At 41.0% G+C, this 17,298-nt stretch overlaps 1 protein-coding gene across 2 annotated transcripts in view; it reads right to left on the bottom strand.

Moving 5' to 3' along the window:
* The window catches only part of ADCY1 (adenylate cyclase 1), a 216,570-nt gene that overhangs the window by 95,139 nt on the left and 104,133 nt on the right, over nt 1-17,298 (bottom strand). For both annotated transcript variants that reach the window (XR_006172716.2, XM_005300390.5), the window contains exon 4: nt 14,224-14,335. Coding sequence is in view for 1 of the 2 variants with exons in the window: in XM_005300390.5 (XP_005300447.2) it covers nt 14,224-14,335 (112 nt within the window). In the remaining variant the exon portion in view is untranslated. The remainder of the gene's footprint in view (nt 1-14,223; nt 14,336-17,298) is intronic.

The following is a 17,298-nucleotide window of genomic DNA, read 5'->3' as shown; positions in this document are numbered from 1 at the left end:
TCAGTTTAATAAACATATCCAGCTGTAAAGCCCTATGAAGCTTAATAGAAAATTAAAATGGTTTTAGAGGCTTTTTGAATCACCCTATAGAATTTAATAGGGAAGTACTGTACATCTCTACTACAGAAATATATAGGATGGCTAAAAAAAAAAAAATCTATAGTGGTTTCATCCCTATTAAATGTTATAGATTTTTCCATTAAATTAGAATATTTTATACAGAGACAGAAAAACAGATTATCTTGGGTATAACACTGCACAAACATTCATACACACAATTCAGTACATTCAAATATTCAGCTTCTGACTTATAAATTCCTTGAATTCAGTTATTAACTAAGGTTAATGGTAATAATTGTAGGAAGCTTTGTAAAAGCCAAATTGAATAAAATGTATACTCCCATACCACATTAAAATCACATTTAAGAAAACCAGATCTCTTTATTCTTCTTGCCTACTTTATTTCTGCTTCAGTCCAGGAAAGAAACATGCCAGATTAGAAAATAAAAAGGAAGTATAAAACAAGAATAATAAAGGATGGGTGAGTTCCCATCCATAACATTTTCTTAAATTATTAGATTAAACAGAAATCCTGCTACTGCAACTCACTTCATTGGGGCAGTATGCAGGTATAGGGGTTTGCCGACAGGAATGCAGTTGCAGGATCAGCATCTCAGCTTAGTGTCTTATGCAGTCTTTAGTGTATTGTATGCACCTGCTGGAAATTCTGAAACTATTTAAGATGGTGGGAAAGTATGGGTGTTCAACACAACCTGAATCTAATAGCTTTTTGTCTAGATGCTAACCTAAAGTTGTTTGTTTTCAGGACAATATCCCGTATTTCCCTATCCTACATCATATATGAAATGTGTTCTCCCGCCACTAGAAATGTGAAATATGAACATAATGGAGAAAATAGTTGGCATTTGATCAAACTGAATAAATAGTATTATCTGTACTGTGTCTTTCATAAACATCTGCCTCTCCGCCCTCCCCGCACAAGAAAAATATTTTTTTTATTTCAATTAGTAAATCAACTGACCACTTGGTGGCTCCAAGCAAAATCTGTAGTCTCTAAAAAATACAGCATTTTGAAAAAATTGCAAAATAGCTACTGACAAGTTATATACATTGTTTGCAGTGTTGTTGTAGCTGTGCTGGTCCCAGGATATGAGAGAGATAAGGTGAATGATGTAATATCTTTTATTGGACCACCTTCTATTGGTGACAGAGACAGGCTTTCGAGCAACACAGAGCTCTTCTTCAGGTAGCTTGAAAGCTTGTCCCTTTCACCAACTGAGTTGATCCAATGGGCGTTATAGAAGTGTTATTATTCCAAAATGGCAAGTGTATAAGCAGCTCATTTTAAGCCAACAATACTGAAGAGCTGTTGAAGAATGTGGAAAAGTAATTATAAAACCACCCCCCTTTGTTACTAAACTTGTTCAATCCATGAGTGCTGAAAAGAGCACACGTCTCAATAACCAACAAATACAGTTATGAGATCACTTGACCTTAGTTCAAAATGAGCGTTGGGAAGGATTTAGAAGCTTATCAGGCAGAAGAGTCTTCCTGTCCCTTCCCCGCCCCTCCCGCAATTCCATCCGCCCAAAGGGACTGTTGTCTCTGAAGTAGCACGCAGATACTATAGTGATTATATAAAGTGGATCAGCCCTGAAAGAAGGAGTTGACTTTCAACGACTCTCACATGAAGTGGTCTCTGGAACCAGGAACATGCGACCAGTGGCTTAATCATTATAATATTTGTTGGCAACAAAATATTTGAGGCTCAATTTCCCTCAGGTATCTCTTGTAATATAGGTCTCTCTAATTTATTTGAATTCTTTGCGCATGACAATAAAATAGTGGATAAAGCATAACTGACTCACACAATTTTAGAGTTTTAAAAAGCCTTTGACAAAGTCCTTCACAGGATGGTCTCAGGGAAACAATATCCACCTTGCAATCATGGGGTGTGACTATAGCACATATAGACCTACTCTAGCTAGCTTGGGTTATTGATAGCAGTGAAGGCACGGTAGTGCCTGTAGAAGCCCACCCAAAACCCAGGGTACTTACTCAAGTGGCTAGCCTACGCTGAAGCCTGTGCTGTCGCAGCTGCGCTGTTACTAGTACCCAAGCTCGCTGGATTAAAGTTAGCTCAGGTATATCTACACAAACTGCAATCACACCCTTGACTGCAATTTAGACATTCCCTAAATTGTCATGGGGTGAAAACTATGGATTAGAAACTGGCTAAGAGAGTAGGCAGATTAGGAATAAAAAGTCAATTTTCATGATGGCAAAAAGTTAATGGGATGCCTCAATGTCCTCTACTAGCACTGGGGCTGTTCAATTATTTATTAATGATCTGGAAGGGGCAGTAAACAGGCAGGTGTCAAAAACTGCAGACTGCACCAATTTACTTAGAAAGAAGAACAGGAGTACTTGTGGCACCTTAGAGACTAACAAATTTATTTGAGCATAAGCTTTCGTGGGCTACAACCCACATCAGATGGAGCCCACGAAAGCTTATGCTCAGATAAATTTGTTAGACTCTAAAGTGCCACAAGCACTCCTGTTCTTTTTGCAGATACAGACTAACACGGCTGCTACTCTGAAACCTGTCAATTTACTTAGGTCATTCATGCCTAGAGATGGCTATTAGGAACTTTAGAGGGACATAAGAAAACTAGGTGAATGGGCAACCCAATGGCAGATGAAGTTCATGGTTCAGAAATGCAAGGCTATGCACATGGGTAGGAGTAATTCCTGAACTACTCAGGAATCTCATTAGACTCTTAAGTAACTTTAGCCACTCAGGAAAGAGACCTGAACATCACTCTGGACAGCTCAATGAAAACCTCTGCACATTGTGTAATGATAAACGAAAAGGATATTGCAGAAATGTCAAACAGGTGAGGAAAGTGACTCCCCCCCCAAAAGTGACAAAAGTTATTTGATGAATGGAAAGAAGATGGGGATTGGTTACAAACTAGATTAATAAAAGGAGAGGTATGCAAACCGTAATGAATGGTGCAGATAACATCAGTTGAATGCTCTTCTTTACCATTTCTCATAAAACATGGAAAAGGGCCCCATCAATGAAACTGAAAGGCAACAAATGCAAAAATCATATGACAAAAACTATTTACCTAATGCCTAACTAGCCTGTGGAACTCACTGCTATAAAAGATCATTGAGGTTAGCAGGATTCAAAAGAGGACTGGAAATTTATATGGATAAGGAGAACATCACTGTAACACTAAGTAGGAGTAAAAACAAAACAGAACTGTAGCAGTTACATGCTTCAGGGCATAAGCCAACCTCTAACAGATGAAGGTTAAGAAGAAACTTTCCCTATGAGCAGGATATTCTGTAATTGTTCACTTTGAGGTTCCTTGCAGCTTCCCCTGAAGCATCTGGTACCAGCCACTGTAGGAAAGAGGATGCTGGACTAGATGAACCATGGGTCTGATACAATATGGAAATTTCTGGGTCCATATGCTATTGTGAGTAAGGGAAAATGGCTTATGAAATACTTGCAGCATTCCAAACCTCTATATTTTGTGGGTGGCTGTCAGGAGAGGTGTATACAGTAGAAGATGCTTATGAGATGCTTATGCTTACACTGTAGTGAAACGCCCGCTATAGTGAAGTAGCATGAGTTATAAATTGTTTCAATGCACTGCAGTGTGCCAATAGCACTTCTAGTTAGAGGGATTTTCTACTTAGGAGAGAAGTAATGCTGTCTGTAACGGTGCGGGACTTACCCCTGCGGCGCCTCCTGCTGGTCGTTGGGAATTAGCTCTTTTTCCAGCTCCAGAGCGCCCTCTGCAGGCCGGTTTCCCGCTTGCCACTGGCCCTCATGTCCCTCCCGGACCCCAGTGCCCCTTTACCTGGGGGCTGCCCCTTGGCAATACCCCCACCAGTCTCTAAGGGTCTCCCCTCTCTGGGAAACCCCCAACCCTCTAATCCCCACCTTGCCTCAGTCTGGGCTACTGCCAGTCATCACCAAGCCCCCGCTCACTGGGCCAGACTGCAGTGTAAAAGCCACTCATCATAGGCAAGGGGGTTCAGACCTCCTGCCTTCCTCTGCCTCCAAGTACCTCTATGGGCTTTGGAGTTGCCAGCTTGGAGCACCCCTGCTCCTGTGGCCTTTCCCCAGCCCTGCTTCACTCCCAGTACCCTTTCTGCAGGCAGACAGGCCCTGCTCTCTCCCAGCCTGGAGAGAGACTTCTCTTGGACCTCTGGTTCACAGCCTTTCTATACACAGCTGGCCTGACTGGGGCATGGCCAGCTGCAGCTGCTTCCCCAGTCAGCCATCCACAGGCACAGCCCTCTCCAGGGCTGCTTTTAACCCCTTCTATTTTAGGAGTGGGGTAGCCACCCCGCTACACTGTCTAAAACAAATTACTTATAAGTGTATTTCACTATATCCTGTCCATTACAGTACACATATTTAAAGGATATTTCTGCTGCATTTAATTTTGAACTTTAGGTTAAAAAAATACTGCTCTGGAAACTTTTTGGCTTCAGTGCAGTCACATTCCTGGAATTTAATGTTGGTAACAGTAACTTTACAAAGTTACACTAGTTTTCTTTCATTCCATGATCCCATGCATACAGAAAGCTTAAGAAGGAGCAGCATGCAAGATCCTACCGAGTTCAATTTAGCTGGGTAATGGAGACATGGGCATAGCAATAATAGTGAATATGGGCTTAAAGGGAAGTAAGGCCTTTTACAACATGAGAGGAATAATAGAAAAGGAAAACAAATCTGACTCCAATATAGAAAGTCACACAGCAAATGGCTTGATGGCTTTGATGGCAGAAAATTGGTTGTCTCCAGTCAAGCCTACATAAATTTGCAATTCAGTGATGTGTTTGTGAGGATGAAGTGAAGTCATAGTAAATGCCCTACCATCCTGGGAACTATATTACAGATGAAACAAAGCAGAGTTATTTAGAGTAACCATGAAATGGAAGACACATTTTGTTTCATACAATTTTACTTAGTGTTAAGTATGTATGTTAATTTGTAAGAGTCCAGCGGCTTCTCAAACTTTTTCGTATGTGGAACACCTCTCCCGCCTTGGAATTCCCCTCTAATCTAGTTGGGATCAATCTCTAATTTAGCAATATGGGAATGTCAAAGTGGTCGCAATGCTGGGTTGAGACCAGTTTAATAGTCACATATGTTAATTTACATGCTTGACTACTATAAGGCACATTGCTAAGAGGAATTTAACATGACAGACTTAGACAAACCTTTCATTGTCACTCTAACTGTTGTACAGTGTGGATGTTGTGGTCTTAAGCCTAGCTTTCAGCCTGTGCCCCTAGGAGGCTGTACTTTGGTCATGCTTTATGCATGTCCTATGGAACTACTAGCACTAATGCAACATCAAGGTTGAAAAGCCAAGTGCTGAAGAAAAAATAAATAAATCGGGAAAAATCAAAAGGATTTCTTTCCCAGTCTCTCACCCCACAAAAACCACTGAACAGATTTTGTTCAAGCTTTCCAAAAAGAATGTCATTTTAAGCAGGTACTAAACATGGGAAAATTAAGCCACACCCCAAGATGAATATTTTGGAAAATTATGCATGTGTAAATGCCTGGCAATGGCAGATGACCTTGCATAATAGACATTACTGAAATATGGTGAAATGAGAAAAATCAAAGGGCTGCTGTAATACCTGGCTATAAACTGAACAGATCAAAGGTCGGGGGGGGGGGAGAGTAGTGTTGTATTTAAAAGATACCACAGAATCTAGGGAGATAAAAATTCTTAGTGGAAAGGACCACAACTGAATCGGTGTGGATACAAATCCCATGTTACGAGAATACTGGCAGGGTAGGAATTTTGACTATGTTCTACCAACAGCTTCCAGACCAGGCCAAGAATTGCACAGTGCTGAGAAAGCACAACAAGGCAATGTTTAATGAAATGGCAATCATGGAGCAATTCAATTATCTGTATATATTAACTAGTCACAATGGGATAATGTTTACAGAAACAATTTCTTACATGATTGCTTCTTGAAACAGCTAGTCCTAAAGCACAAAAGAGGAGAAACTATTCATTCTTGATGTAGTACACAGTAAGAAACAAGAGTTGGTTCAAGAAGCAACTACCGTTAAACCTCTGTGTAACAGTGACTATAATATAATTAAGTTCAAGGTCTCTGAGGGAGGAAAGGTACCGCAAGCTAGCGCTTAACTTTAGAAAGAGGGGAATTTAATAGAAACAAGAAAGCTAGTCAAAAAGGTCTTAAAGTCAAGAGTAAATAAATTAAAATACTTAGATTTAGCATGGATTCCATTGACACAGAGTCTCATAGCATATATAACTCTAAACTGAAAGGGAAATAGGAATACAAGAAATAAATCAGTGCAACTAAATGACAACATCCAAGACATTATACAAAGCAATCAGAGATTTTTCAGCATATGGAAGCCCAATCCCAGTGAAGCCAATAGGCAATTTGTAAGAAGGAAACTAGGTGTAGGACAAAGGTGGAGTTTGAAAGGCAGATAATTGAAGGCATACATACAAATAGTAAGAACTTCTCTATGTATATCAGATGTAGGAAGCCTGTGGGGAAATTTTGGGTTCACCACTATGACAGGGAGTATAAAGTCCTCACTGGACAGGAGGGGATTAAGAAGCAATTGTGGGCTAAGGAGGCCCCGCACCTCTGCCCGTGCTTGGGTTGGAAGTGGGGTTTAACAGGTAGCCAGACAACTCAGTCAGGGCCTGGCAGGCCAGGGAGAAGGACATGCTCTGGGAGCACCTGTGAAAGATGTGAGCCGAGCCCTCACCAAGCCAGGGAACGGGGGAGCCACAGCACCTGGACACTGAGACCACGGTTGGAAGCCCTGAAGGCAGTGCTCCCAAGGGGTGGCTAGCGGGGATGCAGAATGAGATAGGACGTGACCCAGGGAAGCTGACTGAGGCTGAAAGAAGACACCACAAGGTGAGCAAAGCTGAACCAGCCTTCCAGGGCCCTAGGTGGAAATCCGACGGAGTGGGAAGTCCCGGGTTCCCTACCCAGCCCCAGGACTGCACCCGCTAGGCGGAACTGCTGCTTGAGAGCTGCACCCACTAGGCAGAACTGCTGCTGGGGATGAATCATTGGGTGTGACTGCTGCCTTGGGCCCTAACCGCTAGGGGGAGAACCTGCTCCAACTCATGACCATTACAGGGAACAATTAAAGAAGACCAGAATATTTGTTGTTTGTTTGTTTGTTTTTGGTTCAGTCTTCACCACACAGAATGTTGGGGAGATACCTACTCTTTTCTGGTAATAAAGATGAGGAACTATCCACAAATTAAAGTGTCAGAAGAAGGGGTGCTGGAACAAATGGGCACACTAAAAAGCAACAATTGGCAGTGGGCACAAGGATACACAGGGATCCCATGGCTTCACCAAGAAATGTCAGATAAGGTCTCTAATGAAAGCCTCTTACAATGGTCATCAATCATTGTAAGATGTATGTATGGAATAATATGTGAAGAGTTACATATATATGCTGAAAATTACATTCTCTAGGTCTTGTAGTTAAAGCCAGGTTACTCAAAGATAGCGTGCTTTGAGAAAGGAGGAGGAATACACTTATCTCCCGGTGGACCATTTTGCATCTTACCACAGAAGTTGATTAGCATACTGAGTCAAACGCTAATGAAGGGCTTGTGGAGACTTCAGAAGGAAATCAACAGGAAGAGGTAAACAGTGGGGAGGGAACGCTGTTTTCAGGTGAAGATCAAAGGTCTGATCTATCTGGGGATGCAGAGAGATGTTCTGACATCCTTCCATCTGTGAAGACAAGCTGCAGTGGGCTTAATCTTATGAAATGGGAATTTCATCCATCCTGATGGAAAAAGTGCTAGGAAAAGGACTTGGGCCAAGCTATCCTGTAGGAGACAGGGTCCTGAGAGTTAAGTTTAGGCCCTAGAAAGAGTTTTATGACTTTGCTGTATACCTTACTATTTGTTTAAAATATTCTTGCTTACTACCATTTGAATTTCTGTTCTTTGATAATAAACTTATTATCATTTCCACTATAAAGATACCTAAGTGCTGTGTGTTAAGCAGAGCAGTGATCCTGAGTTAAACTAGTAAACTGGTGTGTACTATTCCTTTGGAAGGAGAGATTTGAGTGTTCAATGAATCAGCGGCTGGGCACTCCAGAGGGATGCTTGGAGGACTCGGGGCTTTGTGTGTGCTTATTGCTAACCGTACAGAGACGGTGAGGTCTGTGGAGGACTGGAAGGTTGTGCTTGTGTTGCCAGAGTCTGGTGGATTTAGGGAGCTGACTCACAGCAGGTGCAGTCATGACTTCCTCTTGCTAAGGGCAGGTGGTATCGAGGTGCCTCATAACCCTGGATACCCTTAGGAGGCATCACACCATATAAAAGAACTGAAGTGCAGCAAGTATTATACCTATATTTTAATAGAGTGATCTGGGATTTACACACCAGTAAGACTTTTGGTACCTGGTGAACTGACTGAAGTTATAATTAAAACTAAAATACCTAGAAGATACATTCGCTTCTAACTAGCACAGCTGCTACTAAGAAAATTGTGCCTCCCTTATCTCTCAGAAATTATTTGAACATGCCTATGAAATAGTGGATAAAGGAGAACTGGTTGATATAGTTTATTTAAACTTTCAAGAAGTCTTTTTGACAAAGTCCTAAACAAGAGGCTGTTAAAGGAAATAAATAAGAGGCAAGTGTGAGAGTGCTGTCACGGATCAAAAACCGATTAAGAGAGAGAAACAAAGAGTAGGAATAAATGGTCAACGTTCATCATTGCAAAAGGTTAACAGCAGGGTGTCAAAAGATTCCATGCTAGAACCTGTGGAGTGTAATGGATTTATTAACGATGTGGAAAACAGGATGAACAGCAAGGGGACAAAATTCAAAGACAAAGTAATGCATGCTGGAGGGAATAATTTCCCCTGCTCATACACCTTACTGGATTCTAAATTAATTGCATCAACTCCAGAAAGTCCTGGCATCGTTGCATACAGTTCAATGAAGATCTCTGCTCAGTGTAAAAAGAGCAGTCAAGAAGCAAGCAAAATATTAGGATGCATAAGGAATGGGATGGAGAATAACAGAAAATATTATGTCATTATGTAAATCAGTTGTGTGCCCTCTGTGTTCAGTTCTGGTCACTCCATTGTAAAAAAGGACATAGCAGAAATGGAAAGGTTAAAGACTAAGGACTTGCTACATGCCAACCAATACTCAGTGCTAGGAACAAAGACTCAATATAGAACTTTAATGATTATTATAATATATTTTAACCTAGTTTGGGATCATTTGGGATGAAAGGTGCTATTTAAATATTTTTAAAAAAACTTATTAAATTGTTAATGCTGAGAAACATTCAAGCCCATCTGTTTCCATAAGATTTACTAACAGTAAGCAAATGCTGTTTTAATATTTGCCCTTTCTCCTACCACACTTACTGCAGTGCTATCTGGGATCATTTTTCTGTATTACCTTTGTAAGACAGGGCAATTATTTTACCAAGGGCTGGCACAAGTTGCCACTTCCAATTGATGTTGGTTCCTAAGCACCAACAACAAACACAATGTACAATCACAGATCACACTTCAGTAGTCACAGGGACCGTACACATTGCAAATAAATGACCATAGATTTTCCTTGCATTTCCCCCCCACACACACCCTGGAGTTTTAATGCACACCATTGTTTTTAACCAACACAGACTAGGACTTTGAATTAATCAGGTACAAAACACACGCAGTAGTTGTTCTAATCAGTAGATTAGAATCCCTGTGAAAAAAATCATGTATCTCTGTGCACATTTCATCTGACTGAAAGAGACATGATTACAAGACTCTCTTTACTGCAGGAAAGAAAAAAAAAAGACAGGTTTTGTCCTCTTTCACACTCTGCTGCCGTACATTACAAACTACTGTCGCATGCAAATGCTGGTTCATGCCTTTGCATCGTTAAGAAGAGATAAGAGATTTCATTTCATTCTCAAAGGAAAACTGTGTGTAAGATTTTAGAAAGTTGAGGCGGGGCAGCAGCGGGGGGGTTCACTGCCCCAATCAGAGGATGAAATTCACCCATGAAGTGAAGCTCCAGAGGGCAAGAACTCAGAAAGGTACTTAAGCACATGTGTAGTTTTAAGTACATAGTAGTCCCATTAGCTTCAAAGTTATGCATCTGCTTAAGTGCCTTGGGCGCTAAGCCCCACATTTTTTCTGGGCAGGGATTCCAATGGTGAATTGATCTCAGAGATTTATGTGCAACCCCAGTGTGCCATGTAAACAGTTTCACTATTGGCTCCACATATATTGGCTCAGGACACAATGGGGCTGAAATGGGAAGGAGCCACACATTCACATGTATGTAGCACCAATAGTGCTAATATTCAGTGCAAACAGCTCAACTGGGCTGTTCTAGTCCATAAACTACAGTAGCAGCCCTGCACCCTGGCCCTGGTTTGGGCAATGGATTTCATCTTTCCAGTTGCTCCATGCTCTACTCACATGCAGCCTGAATACTTGGGATTTACGTGCAACTGACTATCATCTTTCCAGTTGCTCCATGCTCTACTCACATGCAGCCTGAATACTTGGGATTTACGTGCAACTGACTATCTTGCAAGTGCATAACAGAGTCACCACGTAGTTTTAAAACTCTACCATACACCTTCTTTAGTGTTTATATCTGGGTTAGATTTATGCTCTTGATTTGTTTATTGTCACCATTTGCATGAACCCACTGCATGCTGCCTCAGTGCTAGAATGATGGTGTGGAATGTCCTAGAGTAGACACACCATGAGAGGAGAATCAGGCCTTTCATGTTCTCATTAGATGCATACGCCCCAGTGCAGAAACAGACTTACTACAAGAAAATAAATCATAAGAATTAGATAGCTTTCTGTTATAGCATAAATGCAGCCAAAGCAGAAACAAGACTTTGATGACCCTTCCTAGAAGAGGAACGATGGTCCAGTGGTTAGGACATGAGCTTGAGGTTCAGGAGACCTAGGTCCAATTCTCTGTTCTGCCACAGGCTTCCTGTGTGACCTTGAAAAAGTGAGTCTCTCTCTATGGCTCAGTTCCCCATTTGTAGAATGGGGATACCTCACAGGGATGACGATAAATGCATTAAAGATTGTGAGCTGCTCAGATTCTGCACCTAAGTACCTTAGATAGATCGCCTTCTGTGCCATTCTCTCTGTTTGGGGTATCAAACACTTGCATCTTTGAGTTCTGGGAAAGAAAGTGAGAAGAATGAATAGATGTGTAGGAATTGTGAACCACTGACAAGAATCCTACTCTAATGCTGAGAAACACTTTAGTGTCTCCTCATGCTGTTGGAAGGAATTGCAAGAGATCTTGCTCACTTAAATCATGTCTGGCTCTCATGGTCTTCATTAAAGAATTCTCTGAGTCTTCTGGCTGGACCTCTATGGCACATTGAAAACTTCAGAGGATTAATCTACTTTGTCATCTGGTTTCTCAAAGGGTGTCCATGCTTTCGCTACATTACTCCTCAGGAGGGCGTCCTGCCACTGGGAAAGGCATCCCAGACAAGAAATGCAGTGCAAGAAATGAATGATATACAACAGAGAATAGGTAGGAGCTACACCTGCAGGAGATAAAGTGTCAACAAGATGAAATGGAGCAAGACAAGATGGTGAGATCTCAGAACAGGGAAAAGAGAACTGGTGTCAGGGACAATCCCTTTCCCATGATAATCATATATTCAATGCACATGCCCTACAAAAGGGCAGTTTCAGGTCCTCCCAAGGTGTCCTTGTATGATCTTACTACTAGGCTCCTCTTTGTCTCCTGACACAGGCATTATCCTCATTCTGATCTCCCCTCTATAGCACACAACGTGCAATAGATTCTTCTTATGGAAGTCATAGCAATCAGAGGAAATGCAAGCACCCTTATTAAAATCCAGAGAAAGACAGGCTAACTCACACCATATATATACACACCACTGCTCAATCAGAATGTATCCAATACAGAGATACCCTATCTGGCCAAAGGCCAGGGACACCAATGCTGTAGGCACATTTTATAAATAAAATAATAAGAATAAGTTTCACTGAATTCCTGGAGTTTGAATTTTTTTTTTTTTAATATTTGTTCTTATTAGTTCCTTAACAAAGAAAATGCAGAAGTCATCTTGAGGTTGAGAGCTAGGACCTAAGGCCTGATCCAAAGACTTCCATTGATTACAATGAACTTTTCCCCATTGCGATTGGTGATTTTTTTTTTAATTGTGAAAAACACTCAAGCATAAAGGGCATCGGGAATGGCCCAAATGCTTATTTATTGTCACACCGGGTTGACATTCATGGAGCTGTGCTGGTATTTAGAAATTATGCAAAGCTTCCCACCTAAATCCATTGTCACTTGGCATCCATCCCGTAGGCCATCAGTCTAATCAGCTCTGCCCATGCTAGTGTTTGGTGCATCTGGCATCCCTAAATGCAGCTCTGAGGTTGAATAATTTTTAAAGATAATTATAAAAGCTTCTGTGGCTACATGAGGCAAGTTTTTAGGCTACTTTGATCTAAAAGGAAAAGTGAATTTCTCCCTCACTTTTGTTACGCTACAGGCAGCCCCTACAGAAACAGCTAACACATGTGGGATGGGGCTTAAGGGACACTAGCAGCCCTGCCCCCCAATCATACAGGCTAAGGAAGGAAGAACATCTCCCGAGGTGGGGCCAGATCCCTGGGAACAAACACGGCATCAGCAGAAACTGTAGCTACTCCACTTGCAGGACAAGGAATTGAGAAGCCCAGAAATAGCCACTGTACAGAGGGATGGAGGGCGCTGCAGCAATGGGGCAGGGAGGCTTCAGCCCAGCCAGTGCACCTCTTTGGGCCTGAACACCATTGGGTGGGGGGACTTTAAGGATGGGAGAGAAGGTTCTGTCATGGTCTTCTTTCACAGTTTCTGGACTCCTGTGACACAGAAGGAAACTGACATTTTACAGTTTGGCCCTGATCACCTCATGTAGAAGTCCCATTCCCTTAGACAACTGAGAGAAAAGGAGGGCCCGTAGGTCACCACACCCTCCGGTATCGCATACAGCAGGAGACTTCCTCCCACCCAGGAGACACTGCCAGCTATCTTATCAGCAGGCAGTTTGGCAAAGGAATGGGGGGGATGGAAACTGCTCATCTGTTTCAAAGCTTGACATCAGAGTTATATACAGGGACAGGGGATATGTACTGAGGAAATTAAGGGAGGCTAATCCCTGGGAGGTGCAGAAGGACACACTCTGGGTTGCTGTATGGAGTCAGGAGAGGAGATGGTAGGATGGTGAGAGAGCACAGTGCATGGGAGGATGTTTTTAGATGGTGAGCGCCTTGTGGGAAGGAATGGAGAGTCTTGATTAAGGGATCACTATATATTGAAAAGGACATTTGTGGAAGAAACATTTTGAACATAATATAGAACATAATTTGGAACAGGACATGGGTGTCACACACAAACAACCACGTGAACTTATTTGGTCATCTGCAACCACACATCCTCCAACTTCCCCACCAACGGTTTGTATTTCTCGATTGCTATGTCTTTGTACCATTAGAATATCAGATCTTATGGGCAAGGAATGTGTCTGTCTTTTTATTCCATAAGGCATCTACTACTCTGTGGGTGCTGTGACTAGATAATAAATACTTGTAATCAGAATACATCTATTACATCCATAATAGCCTCTTTGATGAGCCATCACAGTTTCTGTGACATGGGCAACTGTCAGCGAGGAACTGAACTGAGGCTCTGAACTCTTGTCACCAACACATAATAGATTTATACTATACATTCAATATTCACATCTTCCACTATACTATTTCTTTTCTATGAATGGTAAAAAAATTACATTTTTAATAGTTACCTCCATTAATTGTAAATAAGTCCAGTCAAGAGCACTGGGGAAAGTATTTTAAAAATAGCAACTGCAGTTTCTTTTCTTACCATTTAAATGGATTGCTTTATCTCAAAAATATAAATATAAATCAATGAAAAGAAACTTTAGAAACTCATGATTTATGGGCCTCACAGTGGAAATGGGGCTAGCAATCAATCTATTTAATGTCTCTAACATATGTAATCCACCCAAGACATCATTATTCAAAAAGCAATTAAATTAAATAGGGAAAGAAAAGAAAAAAAAAGAGAATGACATGCTTACTGTAGCTAATTCATCAAACTTGCCAAAGAGTTCATTCAGAAGCTTCACCAGCTCTTGAGCAGTGCACTGTGATGCCAAACTAGTGAACCCCACAATGTCTGCAAACAAAATGCTGTAAAGAGAAGGAAGGAAACATGGAAACATTAGTGCAAAACACACCTTCTTATTCTAATTATCTTCTTCTATGCACTGAGTGCAACCCAGAACACAAACCCAGACAAACGAGGATTGCCACCATTAAAGTGCTATGCAGAGCACAAATATCAAAGATTCAGGATCATCTTGCATTTAAAGCACAGAACTAGGAGTCAGGGGAATCTGTGTTCTGATCCTCGCTCTGCCACAGGCTTCCTGGAACCTCAAGCAAGTTTTGTCTTAGGTACTTATATCGCTCCCCTCCCCATCACTGTAGGGGGTCTGAGTGCCTCAACACCCCTGTGAGGTAGGACAGTACTATTATCTTCATTTTACAGATGGGAACTGAGCCACAGAGGGGCTGAAGTGTCTTGCCCCACATTAGAAAGGAAATCTATGGCAGAACAGGGAATTTAACCTGGAGCTCCTAAGTCCTAGGCTAGCACCCTAACCACTCGACCATCCTTCCTCGCTTAACTTCTAATTTGTATAACTTTTCTGTGTTTCAGTTCGCCTACATGAGAAATGGGGCTAATTTACAGAAAGTACTGTGAGGCTCAACTGATTAATGCTTACAAAACACTCTGAGGAATTAAGGCTATGGATCAGGACTCAAGAGATCTGGGTTCAATTCCTGCTTTGCCACAGACTGTAAAACCCTGGGCAAATCACTTAGGCTGGAATTTTCAAAACATCCTTAGGGAGTTAAGCACCCAAATCCCACTGACTATCAGTGGGACTTGCATGCCCAACTGCCCCCTCTGCCTTAATTACACTTCCAAACCTCATAGCGATGTTGAGAGGATAAATCTAAACATATTTGGGAGTTACTCAGATACTGCATTGAAAGGGGCCATATAAATACCTAAGTAGATCCTTGAATGGAAGCGGCTACAGAAGTATTAATTATTTAGATTTACTCACCTGCTGGACCAGGCCCTGTGGCAGCTGTGGAAATGCTATGGATCTACTTACAAGCAGTACCCAGCCTAAATAACATCAAATAATTATTTATTTAGGTTTATAAAAATGCCACCTACCCATATGCTCTAGATGTGCTTGTATGACTTAATACATCTTGAGGACAGCAATTTAAGATAACCCAGCACAAATCTCCCTCCTCCAAAACAATTCTCCATTCTTACAATTGCAACTCCTTCCCTCCCAATTAATGTAACAGATGCAAGAAACACAAACCTAACCAGTCCCCCATTCTTGCTTCCAGACAAGGTCACCAAATCTGATCCCTCACCCGAAAACCCAAGAAAGGGAAAATATAACCTTCTCAATTCCCAACCCAGCCCTTTATCAAAGGCACATAAGTCACCCCGCTGCCAAAAATCCTCCCAATACCTCATTTGATTCCATGCAATTGCTAAAATAACTTCTGCCCCCAAAATCCTTTTCACCTCCTCAACCTTGGTAACCTAGCCCAACAAAACACTGAACCTTCTAAATTTCAACAGCTCCAAACCTCAATACAGGTCTAGAAGCTCATGTATGTGCTGTCATGCATATCCTTAGAGCAACTCCTCTTCACTTCCTAGAACATGCTTTGTTAGAGCATTGTTTAAACATACTACACTCCAGAATTTGATCATTTACATCATACATGTTTTTTATCATCATAGTAAAGATTTTTTAAATATAAAATATGTATGGATAGATTAATCTCTGGTGGCTAGTGACTACAGTGTCATGACCATGAGACACCAGGGCGATGGCACAGTGAAAGACTTAAATAGAATATAAATAAATATGGTAGTGCCAATAAGTGCTCTTCAGATTTACCCCCAAAGCTCTGCCAATGTACTTCATTTTGGACCTACAACATCATTGCTTGATAGACCTGGATCTGTCTTTCATGAAATCAGTCAGCCAGTGCCAAATCATCATACTAAATTCCCTGAAGTTTTTGAAATACACTCAGATGTGCATTAAAGATTTCTAGAAATTGACCCAAACACACACAGGAATTCAGCTATCCAAAAGGTAAAAAGCAAGGACTGTTACAATCCAATATACCAGCGAGCTGTCAGACTTCAATTCTATTCAAGTAGACATCACTGGTATTTTCTTTCATGAAATATTACTATTCGATTAGAAATTCTATTTGGTTTCTCTGTCACGCCAGAAGTTCCCAGGATCTATATAAGCATATGATGAGTTTTTCTGTTTATGTCTGATGTATTGCTCTATGCGTTTTCCTATTCCTGGCTTCAGCCAAATTTTCAGCAGTGGTCACTGTTTTTGGCTGCTCAACATGAGACAGCCAAATGTCTCATGAGATGCCTCATACTGGGCACCCAAAATTAGTAGCTACTATTTTAGAAAATGGTAGCTTTTAGAATGTTATGGTGGTTTGTTTTTCAAATCTGGAAACTTCTTTAAATCTTTCAAAACATATAAGACAGTAAAACTCAAGTATTTGCTAATCAAGAAATTTTCAAATCGGCACTCGGGTGAACACACACACACACAATACAGACTGCCCAATATTTTAATGGAAAGAATGTAAATGCTCAAATACTTAAATGTTAAATATAGTAGGTGACCTACAGTTACTGTTAAGAACAGGTATTACATCTAGAGCTCTTCATTATTTAACCATGGTCTACAGTAAAGGTGCTCATTTATTAGCTGTTTGCTTAAAGGAGGGTTATTTTACAGAATTGACACAATGAGTTATACAACAAATACATTCATTTAAAAGGAACATTTATTTGGCACATATGTTGATCCTTCTACTTCACCATTTGGTCCATAGGGTTTTCATTTATTAGCAACAGGCCAAATTGGGGATGTATAAAGTGACCCACAACACATACTTGCAAACACTTTCATTTCATACATCACTAGTATATGCATAACTAACTATGTAAAATATATAAATAGTTGTGTGTTAAGAGAGTTCTGAAGTGTATATTGTTACATTTGTTT

The sequence above is a fragment of the Chrysemys picta genome, chromosome 2, assembly GCF_011386835.1.
Source record: "Chrysemys picta bellii isolate R12L10 chromosome 2, ASM1138683v2, whole genome shotgun sequence".
Classification (NCBI taxonomy): domain Eukaryota; kingdom Metazoa; phylum Chordata; order Testudines; family Emydidae; genus Chrysemys; species Chrysemys picta.
The sequence above is the reverse complement of the archived record's forward strand: the minus strand, read 5'-3'. Positions and strand labels throughout refer to the sequence as shown.